The sequence below is a fragment of the Cibotium barometz genome, chromosome 23 (genome assembly GCF_041138505.1).
Source record: "Cibotium barometz isolate CiBa-2024 chromosome 23, ASM4113850v1, whole genome shotgun sequence".
Classification (NCBI taxonomy): domain Eukaryota; kingdom Viridiplantae; phylum Streptophyta; class Polypodiopsida; order Cyatheales; family Cibotiaceae; genus Cibotium; species Cibotium barometz.
The window spans coordinates 50,460,314-50,472,149 of NC_141068.1; the positions used below are offsets into that span (position 1 = coordinate 50,460,314).

Genomic DNA, 11,836 nt, shown 5'->3' on the forward strand with positions numbered 1-11,836 from the left:
TATGGAAAAACTAGATTATACAGAGGTGGGGGATGACATAGCGCATATTGCTCACATTGGAAATTTGCCATCAACTATGTAGGATGGCAAGATCAGGTACTTGGGGCTGATGTACTTCATGTGCCTAACATAATAAGGAATTTGGTTTATGTTGGTGGATAGATGGTTGTTGACCAGGGTTTGCAAATACACTTTAACCCTGAGGAATGGTTTGTTGAGAACTTCAACAAATGTCATTTGGTTGTTTGCAAAGGACAAAAGAGTGAACTTCAACAAATGTCATTTGGTTGCAAAGGACAAAAGAGTGGACATAATTTTTACTTTGGATGTAAGCATGCTTGAGGTGAAGGGATGCTATGTTTGCATAAGGTGCAAGTGTTGTGGTTGATATTGATAGTTGCAAAACATAGTGGTCATGTAAATGAGCAACAATTAAAGTCTATGCAGAGTTCATAAATTGTTTATAGGTTTGCCAACGTTTAAGGTGAATGGAATGCATAAAGTATATGAAGCATGCTAGTTTGGAAAGGAAAAAAAGAATTATTTCCACATGACAGGAATGTAAGTAAGAGAGCACTTGATGTGGTGTGCTCAGATGTATGGGGGCAAACAAAGAGAGCATCAATGGGAGGATGGCATTACTATGTATCTTTCATTGATGACCACACAAGGAAGGTGTGTGTCTATTTCATAAAAAGCAAAGTGAAGTGTTTACTCGCTTTCAAAATTTTAGAATGTTGCCTCCTGAAAAGTAAACACGTTTGTAGGTTAATTTCCTAAGGTTAGATAACATTGTGAAGAGGTTTGTACTTTTTACAAAATTGAGATGACTTTCAATGCTTAAAGTGAAAGTCTTTATTATATTTCTTATACACGGTTTGTGTATTTTTTCCTTCTAGGTTGTGTTTCATCCTAACCAAAGAGATTCCAATTGGTGGTATGTAATACAAGTTGCCCAACAATCCAAGCATATATTTCAACTCTAGACATTGACGAAATACATGATGGATCAATGGAACATGCAACAAACAATGAGAACAAAGAGGTAGGACTAAATCGCTCAGAGTTTGAAGAATGCACCACAAATGAAGATCTTCCACCTTTGATTTCATCAAAGGTAGATGAACAAAGAGGTAGGACTAAATCGCTCAGAGTTTGATGAATGCACCACAAATGAAGATCTTCTACCTTTGATTTCATCAAATGAAATCAATGAGCCAATATGCAATAATGAGCTAGTATGTAATAATGGTGATGATGTATCTACCTACTCTTCAAGTAGTGAAATAAGACCTTACATTGATATAGGGGCCATAGAAATGATAAATTTAGAGATATACTCTTCTAAGATGGCATTAATGATGGTGCTATGTAATGACTTAAATCATTATAGACCTTTCTAGATAATATTGATCTGCTTCTACAAATGAAGATCTTCTACCAATGAGCCAATATGCAATAATGATGATGATATTGCAATAATGAGCTAATATGCAATAATGTTGATGATATATCTACCTATTCTTCAAGTAGTGGAATAGCACTTTACATTAATATAGGGGCCATAGAAATGATGGACTTGAAGATAGGTTGTTGCAAGATGGCATTGATGATGGTAATATGTAATGATATAAATCACTATGTACATTTCTACATATTGATCGGCTTGTAACATTTTGTTGAATTTTTGTTCCTAATTTACCTTTGACAAATATATGTGATAAATTTTTACTAGATGCTTTTGTGGACTTCGTTTGGAGTATTGTATTTTTTCTGTAAACGTCTCTCAGTGATACTTATAGACTAGCAAAACATAAACTTCCGCTAAAACTCCTCATCTTATTACAATGACCCCATTAATCCACATTGCCTCTTTCCACAATGCTCGATAATGCCAAATCCCTTAAGCCACACAGGCGGCCTAGCTCCATTACAGTTATAGGAAAAGTTCGCTACCACATAGTAACAATCTAACGATCTTGACACCCCAAGAAAATGTACGAAGAAACCAACAAATAGAGTTAAAGAAAGCAGTGAGTTACATAAATCTTTAAGGTTGGGGGAGTATACACAAAGGGTACACCTTCTGCTCATCACCCATTGACGCCACCTAGATACTTCACTATGGGCATACTTCACTTGCGTACTTCACTATGGGGATCAATTGTTTTTCACATCTCGCACCTCTCGCAATATGCATGGACACATGCACCTATAACTAACCTCATCAATGACAACCCTCCAGATTTATTTCTAAATGGACTTGGAGGGTTGTGTTGTTGATGAGGTTAGGTTCCTACCATGGTGGTCCCCCATCTCAAGCTTGGCTAATGGTGTGACCCATCGCCTAAAGAATCCTCGACCTTGCAGGTACCTCCAAAGAGCTTCAATGTATGCAACCTCCTTTGCTTTAACTCTAATATTCAACAAACACAATCTCACCCTAGTCGATATATTAGCCCAAATATCTAAGCATTAACAATGAAATAGATTTTTGTTGGGTTATAAAAAAGGTAAGCCTCCTCTTTTACAAATCATGGGTAATGTCAAACATGGAAAGTCTAAGGACTTTGTGTACATACTTGCTTAAGACTAGTTATGGAGACCGGACCATTTTTTAGTTTAGCCGACCTAATGTGAAAACTAGTCACTTGCATATAAGTCATTTTTTACACTAAGAAATATACAATCATTTCTTTATCATAGAATACTTGTGAGGTCCCCTCCTTCTTACTTGTGCTATATTGAATATTTCATGCTTGATGGATGCCGATAGGTTTGTTTATTGGTTTCCCTCTTTCATTAGCTTCTTCTTCTTCCCTTGCCTTTTAAGAGAGAGAACCACCACCAAGACGAATCTCTCTTTGCCTCCATCTAGGAAAAGAGAGCTCTTCCTTCACCCCCTTAGTAAGCAGCATTCCGGTGGTGACATTATGATGGTTATAACAAAGTGACAGCGCGTTACGAATAAGCTAACGCACCCAACATTGGGGAGATGCAGTGCAATTTGAAGACAATACCCAACATCACATGATTCAGCAAGTTAAAGTATTCTCTTGACTTGAATAGTGCTATAAGGTGTCAAGAATTGCAGGCTATGTACATTTGGTCCACCAATGGAAGGGGTTTGGAATGAGTGGTGGTGTTTGATTTTCATCTCCTTTTCCTAAAGTTTTCAAGAAAGGTTGTGTAAGATTCTGTGATGATTAACATTTCAAATATCAGATAAGGAAGAGTTGATTTCACAATTATCATCCATCATGTAAACGTCTAAACAAATTTCTTCTTTGCAACATTGATCAAAAGAATATGGATTTGAGATATTGAGCATGTTGTGCAAAGTGTTTCTTTTCAATCCCATGAGGAAACATCACTTTATCTGTCTATTAAATTGAGATTCTCCCAATCCTCACATCATAAGTTCAAGCTTTTCATGCGCACGTTGCCTAGATAATCCATAGATAAAGGTTATCCTTTGGTTGTCCTCAAAGTTTTGAAATTTGCCTTAATCATAGGTATCAAAGTGATGAACCATCGACTGGCCCTTTCCACTAAACAATTTTTAAAAGCTTCACATCGCTATTTAAACAATTATACAAATTGAGCAGGATTTAGTAGATCCATCATGTTTGCACATGAGATTGGAAATCTTTATGGCCTTGGTTCTTGATGACTGACTTGCAGCTCCTTTTGTCTTTCCAAGTCCACTTTGAGGGGAGTCGCAACCTTTCTCCTCTCCGCGTCTTCTAGGCTTCTAGAGAGTATTTTTAAACTTTTCCAATGCTTCTCTCCACTCGGCCTTTGTTTCCCTTTCTTAGCGTTACCTCTGGTTATTCACAACATGAAAAACTCTTTTTTACACAGCGTGAAAAAGTCATACACCGTCATGAATTGGCCATACCATGAGAAACTTGTACATCATGAAATAGTTATACTGTGAAAAACTCTTTTTACAGCCATGAAAATCCCTCATTTTTCATAATCATGAAAATCTCTGGTTTCTCACGATGTGTAAAACTCTGAATCTTGAATAAGGTAAGGTTATCGATCTAGTTTCGACATCCTCTTCTTAGTCATGTAAACCCTATAATCACGGGAGTCTCGAGAGGTATATCAATCAACATGAAAAGCCGGTCAATTTGTAGATTTGATCCTTTTTTTGTGTTTTTTGAACGATCTTCATGCCCTAGCTTTCAATTTGGTTTTCTTAATCATGGAGATTACTATTTTAGACTCAATGAGACCCAACAACAACGATTTTTAATTTCTAATCTCTCAACTCCAGTACGCAACAAAACCAATGGATTCGGGAAAACTACCAAAAACTAAGAGATACTTATCATTTTTAATGATGTTTTACTTTGCTTAGTGTTCCCTAATGCTTTCCTAACCTACCTATCTACTCTATTGCAAGAATAACAACAAAGATTAAATGAAAAAGAAGATGTAAACTCTAGACTTATTCAAGACGTTTTGTAAAAAATTTAGATATGTAACTATTATATGCTGCTATGCATTCTAACTAGTTTCGAGCATGCTCTAAGAACACAAAACAACGAAATAAACAAATTTTTAATATATTGCAAAAGGGAGAGAACACAAACTATTTTTTTGCTCTTGTTCTTCCTCACACACTCGTATGCAAGAAATGAACGCATCACTGACCACACCACACTCTAGAGAACAAAACAAGAAGCAAAACTATAGAAGCATATTAGTGCTCCCAATAGTAATGCCAAAATGTTATGGGCCATTTAGGTCTCTCCTAGAAACACATTCATAAGAGAAAACAAGAATCGAACTTAATATATCATTAGAAACTTACCAATGTAGTACCGCAACGGATGCAGCCCTCTAAAAATGTTATGCTTGTTCAAATCTCTTAGAAACACATTTAGAAGAGAAATTAAGAACAAGCAAAATATGTCATCGAAAACTTACCAATGTGCCACAATGGATGCAACCCCCTCTTTTTTTTAAAGAGCTCTACATTGTCATTCCTCCCGATACATTTTCACACCGGCTTGGTCATTATCATCCACCATGCTTTTGTCATTGGTTATTTAACTTTCCTTGTGTTGATTCAAGCTTTGGTTCAAGATATGGTTTTAAGAGATATGTCGTTGGTTAAATTGGGTTAGTTGCACATGTTAATTTTAAGAGATATGTTTGGAATATTAGTTTCAAAGGGTTTGTTTCAAAGACTAGAGAGTGATAGTTTCTCTCTCTACCCACACACATATATACATATGTATCTATGTATCTATGTATATGTATATGTATATATATATATATATATGTTGATAAAATATAACATTGATGGAAGAGTTATGCTGATAAGATGGTGAAAAATCCTTACTATAAGATTGTGTTAAGCTTACTAAGGCAAATTACACATCGACATACCCCTGCCTGCCCATGTTGATGTGGTGGGGGTATCCACCGCCCATAATTCATGGGCAGGCAATCTCCCCTGCCCATACATGGGTGGTCGGGTATGTGTAACAGGCCTAAGTAAAACTCAACTGAACATCGAAAATCTTTTTATTAGTCAACAGGCACTTGCCCGAGTGGCTCAGCTCATCATGACTCACCCTACCCAACGAAGACACAATTTTGCTGACTTATTAAAATTTGACCTCATTATCCTTGAGGTCATTAGGGTCTAGAGATACATGGCCTGGAGACTCTTAACATCATGGAGGCTAACATCATGACCAAAACCTTGGACTACATGACAACACAAACACACAGATTTTTTAGAATACATATAAAATTGTTACACCATGTTTTACACTTCCACTGTTACAAAACACTATAAGCCATGGCATCCTTCTCCTCCTCCACATATACATATCATTTACATTTTTATCAATACAAATACACTCTTAAGACATGACATTCAACCCCCTCCCTCACCCCTTTCCCTTTGAACGCACTTCAAGAAGAACAATCATCAAAAGACATATCATCACACCTTGCCCTCTGCACCCATCTCAAGAAGAACAATCATTAAAAAAAATGTATCAGCACCCTCCTCCTCCTCCACACCCACCTCCACCTCCACCTCCTCCACACCCACCTCCACCTCCACCTCCACCTCCACCTCCACACCCACCTCCAGCTCCAGCTCCAGCTCCACACCCACCACCACCCGCTCCTCCGCATCCTGATCCACCACATGCAGTTCCTCCACATGTGCCTGCACCACATGCTCCAGCAGCTCCACACCCTGATGCTCCAAATAGGGCATTGCCAGGGTTATAGAAGGCTGAGGCCCATACGATTGGTGACATGTCCCACCAGCAGTAGTAGGGTATCATGGATTTGCTTTTCGATAGTGTTGATGTATCCTTTGTCACCAATACAACAGAGCCTATGATAAAAATGTTGATATCAGTATAGGAGCTATCAAAATATAAAACCCACAGCCCTCTCTGTAAGGACTTCTGTACATCATTTTTAAGAGTTGCTTCAAGTGCTAGCAGCTAGGACCTGGTAAGAAGTCATCATGAAGCACTCACCCCATTCATCATCAGACGATCGATCTGATCGGTTTGGAGGGCGGCGGCCTGCAGACTTGATCTTGATTTTCAAGCCCTCCATGTCAAATACAGACATGGCTATAATGTTTGAAAGTAACAATACAAGAACAACACTTTCTTCTGGTGACACCTGAAAGCAGCAGTACACAGTTAGTATAACCTCATCAATCCAAGCATACTCATAGAAAATCATGGAAGAGACAGCCAATCAAGCTAAGCAAGTAAGAAAGATGTCAAAGGTACCTCCATAGCACCAGTCCTCCAATTAAAAAGTGCCGTAGCCTTGCCAAGAGGTGCATCGATTGAGCTGTAGCGTATGAGAGTCACAAAGCCTCCTTCCTCCTCCTCAGTTGCCCCTTTCACCTCATACTCCAGCTTTCTACCACATATAAGACTTACCTGAACAATAAAGCTCCAAATCAAAAGGCTGAAAGAATTGCTGATAATTTCCATCTCAACTTAAACAAGGAGGGACACAACAAGAAAGGAAGTGGGCGGTGCTAAGAGAAAGACAAGCACTCATCAGACATTCCGAATGCCACCAAAGCTGATACACACTCAATCTCTCTCTCACCGACATCTGTGTAAGAATGGAAATTATTGTCGGATGTAGGATTTGCTTTTTCTTTTTCTTTCTTTCCTTCTGAATGGAAATTATTGTCGGATGTAGGATTTGCTTTTTCTTTTTCTTTCTTTCCTTCTGAAGGATTTGTACTGGTCCAAAGGCCAACCTTTGGCGTCTTGCGGACATTAAGAACCCCTCTCTCTCTCTCTCTCTCTCTCTCACACACACACACACACACACACCGGCAGACGAGGTCTTGAGGTGGTTCTGCAACCCTATCAGGCTTTGGCATATCATGCCTTCATTGTCCATCAATGTCTTTTCGACATACCTGATCACAGTTCCTATGTTTAGGTTAGAGGGGATGCCCTATCCACCACAGTACCCACAAAAAGCATACCACACAAAGTATGCTTTGTTTAGGTTAGAGGGGATGCCCTATCCACCACAGTACCCACACAAAGTATCATTATTGGTCTCACGCGTGTTTTGGTCCCCGAAGACGTTTATATACCCCCCCTCTCTCTCTCTCTCTCTCTCTTCTCTCTCTCTCTCTCTCTCTCTTTTCCACATACCTGACCTTGGAGACTACCACGTAGCTCAAGAAGAGGCCTAGTATTCCATAGTGGATCTTCCGAGGCTCTGCTCACAATAAGTTGGGTGCTATTTTGGAAGAAACCCCAACATCTTTGCATGGATAACACTGCTTGCATCTCTGGCCCGTCTACCACTTGTTCAGCAAAGGCCACTACATTGGCTGCACGTTCAACACTAACAATTATATTTGGCTCTTCCTCTTCAGATGAGAGCCTACAAGAAGATGCTCAAGAGTACAGAAAATCGCGACACCAGCAGTACCTGGAACAGTTCCGATATTGGAATTGTTATCTGGGTACTCCCAACCGCCTCGATGAATGAAAATGCGCTTCTCTTTTTCAGGTGTGCGAAGAGGAATGAAGGTGTTACCATCGGAGTACCTAAACAAAGGAGTCACTGTTTTTTAGTATCGTGCATGGTGGAAGTAAAGTAACTGTGTTTACAGTTGCCATGTATGATAGAATTTGTGTTGCAATTGAAAGACATAGCATAGCCAAAGTGCATAATAGCAAATTACAACATATTGATGTATACCTGGAACGAACAATAAAGACTTCTGTATTGGCATGGTCAAGAACAGTCCTGGTCAGCCAGCATCCACGGTTTCCACCAAGAAGACTAAACCTGGGCAGATCCATGCGGCGCTTGTCATTTGTTGGGAAGGAGTTGATGGTGCGAAACAACTGAGGTGCAGGTTGAGGAGGAGTTATAGATACAGAGATGAACAGCGATGGAGGCTTCACATTGGAGCTCCATGGTGATTGGGGTGATAGACCAAACCACCCATCACAAGAGAGGGTGGGCGAATTGAGCAGAGTCTGCCAGGAGAGATGCATTTGACCTAGGAATTTGCTGCCAGCAACCATTTGTTTGATTGCATTGGAGCGCCTTAGTAGCAGCTCTAACCTCAAGCCTTCTGTTGACTTTTCTGCTTCAAGAGTCCATTTATGATTCCACGCAGCTTCTGACACCAATGGAATAGAGGGTGTCTCCAAGTTAAAAGCCTCGCATTTCTTCTCCATCTGCAAACGAACTCGAAGAGTGCCTTTTTTATTCGTGGGCACATTCCGAGCTCCAACTATGGTTAAAAAGACCTGTCATCCAAGTGAACAAGGTCAAAGATTATGCTCTCCTGAATATATATGTGTATAACCTTTTGAAAATATAAACCTCAGCTTCTTCTTCCAAAGTGTGCACTTAAGAGTAGCACGGTATGTACCTGCATAACTTGCCGGGGTGCTATCGGGGTATAGTCTATTGGGGTGCCAACAGCCGCGGTAGGCATGGAGTCTGCTGATGAGATGGGAGCTGGAGGCTCTCCTCTGTACATGGCACCTGCTCTCTCATATGTGCAACCATAGCTTTGCAGCCATTGCTGACAAGTTTGATGAAAGCCCTCGTCCAGCTTGTGGCCGTGACTTCTGTCCGAATCAGAGTCATCATGCCCCAGCACTCTCCCCAATATGTGGGTTGAGTCCTGTGTGTAGGCTTCCGGGTTGAGCTGGTGGGCATGCCACATCAGGTCTATGTCGTACGTGGGAACCAGGAAGAACTTGCAATCAGTCATCCGGAACAAGTGCAAAAAGCCCTTGTAGCGGTACTCCGCAGCCCTCAAGAAGCTCTCCTCCTTCATGTGTGGTTGGGAAACCTACTCATACACGCAAAATACAAGATTATTGACTGATTACTGATAAAAATGATTAACATCTCCCTCTCTCTCTCTCTAAACCGGAATCATAATCCCAGTGGGTTGTGAATGGGATCTCTTTTCACTACTAATCACGAATTTACTAAAGCTGTAATGATTATACATGCACGTATGCAGAATGTACAAGGTGCATGTACAATTCATGTATAATTGTATGCGTACATCGTAATGCTGTATGTATGCACTATCCAAACATGCATGCATTAGGAAGATGATACATTGTTACACATAATACATGCATGCATACATGCATACACACACAGACACACACAAATCACGATTAATCAAAAGCCATTTGCTAATTTCAATGTTCACGCAAATAGTTTTCCCCTAATACGTTCAACCAACCACAACCTGGTCTCGCAATAATCAACTGGAATGACCAAACACAAAATGCATTCTCCTGAATTAATCTGTATTAGTGAAGACCATTTGTTCATTAAGAACCCTAATGAGCTGAACTAACCAACAGGTCTCTCAACAAGGTTGTTGATGCTTAATCAACTAAATTAACCACGCAAATGTTTGCTAATCTAAGTCCTAACACAAAGCAATTGATATGTTAGAAAGAAATGTTCATGAATTCTCTCAAACATGAGGAGGTTGACCTGGTAATAGAAAGTACTTTGCCTCGCAACTGCGTCGTCTAGGTTATACTTGATCTTCCGGGATGCATTAGTAGCAGGACTAGGATGCCATTGATTATCATAATGAAATAGAGTGAGGTCAAGACAATATTTCTCTTGTGGAAAGCGCTCCTCCCACAGCCTCTGGGTGATCTCTGTGGCCTCTTTCGTGTCCACACTTGGTGGGGCGCCCAGGATCCGCCCATAATGAAGCTCACAGTCCCGCGCATAAATCACCTATAATCGAGCCCAAAGCATCCAAATCAAGTACCTGCAGGTTAGTCCATTACTATGCATTCTAACAGCCCAGCTAATGGCCGTCCAAATCTTAAGCATTGTCGGCGACCAGAGATTGCAGGCGCTCACAACTCCGAATACAAAAATGGGATTATGAGCGCCCAAAAGAAATTGCCGCCACTAAACAAAAGACTCAACCTGATCCATCACAAAATCAGCAATTGTATTATGCCTAAAAGCAGCGGCAACAGACTGCATTTTACCGGGTTAAGGCGGTGGCAATGCCAAATCCAAGCACAGTCCAGAGGGGGTTGGAGCGGGAAGCCAGTGGGTGTAAATCCACCCTCAGAATCAGCCAGCAAGGGAAGCCAACAGTTCTCATACCTGGATTAAACACACAGACAAAAATACGTGATGACATTAATTGATCCAGATTAAGCAGAGAATAGCATGAAATTTGGATGGTTTCTGACCGTTGGATGGCTCTGGAGACAGCGAGACCTTGGTAGAGGCAACGATGGCGATCGACGGAGGCCAGGAAGCGTAGGAGCTGGAGGGCTGAGGGGACTAATTGTACGCTGAAGGAGATGGACTGTGCTGAGTGCCAGTTAGCATCTTGGAGCTCTTCAGGATGATCACCCATGGCAAGTTCACAGAAGAGCGCGCGCGCAGAGAGAGAGAGAGAGAGAGAGAGAGAGAGAGAGAGAGAGAGAGAGCTTTAGCAAGAGAGCCGACGTTATAGGTCTTTACCGTCTGCTTCTGCATCAGATGTGAGTCGTGGCACCCAGACTTCTTTGGCGTCACGACTTTTCATGTTAATGGCCCGTTTGCCTTGAACCTTCCTTGGCCACTAGTTTTTAGTTTTCGAGCTGGGTCACGACTCACGATCGTTTCTGAGATCAGAGACTAACACGAGCGTTTCTGATTCAACTATGCATGTAGAGTCAAGTAGTGGGAAAATGAAAACTGAAGGCACCTAGGCCTTCAATTTTGAAAATTTTGAATTCTAGACAAATTTCAGGTCTTGCATCAAAAGCCTTCAAAGAATTCAAACCTTCTAGAGAAGGCCTCTTAGGAAATAGGGTTGATGCAATGCTAAAATTTGGAGCCGACATCAAAACCCTTCAAAGTTCAGACTTTCTAGAGAAGGCCTCTTCGAAAATAGGGTTGATGAAATGCTGAAATTTGAAGCTTTCAGAGGGCATCAAAAGCCCTTCCTAGAGAAGGCCTCTTAGAAAATAGGGCTGCAAAAAAAGGCCACTATTTAGAAAATTTTATTTTGAAGGTCAACCAAGTTTATGACCTTCAAATTGAAGGTTAAGCTAGGCCTGGCAATTTGGATCACACTAATAAGAAAATGCTTGTTCAACAAAATCAGCAAAACAATAAAAAATCAACATTAAATGTCATAGAGACACGTGATGCCAAACAGAAGTGTTATTGACACTAAGGTTTAGCAAGGTTCGAGAGATTAATTTTACTGAGTCTTACATCAATCTTTTTCATCATGGATCGAAAAGTAAATTGTAATTTTGAATAATATCAAAATCTAAATATA

The 11,836-nt window shown here is 40.5% G+C and overlaps 1 protein-coding gene across 1 annotated transcript; it reads right to left on the minus strand.

Moving 5' to 3' along the window:
• Positions 1–5,741: 5,741 nt before the first annotated feature.
• Positions 5,742–11,458, minus strand: LOC147626061 (glycine-rich domain-containing protein 1-like). Its single transcript, XM_086817620.1, has 10 exons — positions 10,752–11,458; positions 10,542–10,662; positions 10,024–10,278; positions 8,927–9,355; positions 8,242–8,801; positions 7,969–8,087; positions 7,686–7,867; positions 6,789–6,944; positions 6,525–6,675; positions 5,742–6,376 (listed from the first exon to the last, which is right to left on the minus strand). The coding sequence occupies exons 1-10, from the start codon at positions 10,919–10,921 to the stop codon at positions 6,027–6,029; spliced, it is 2,493 nt and encodes an 830-aa protein (XP_086673746.1). The 5' UTR covers positions 10,922–11,458; the 3' UTR covers positions 5,742–6,026.
• Positions 11,459–11,836: the final 378 nt, after the last annotated feature.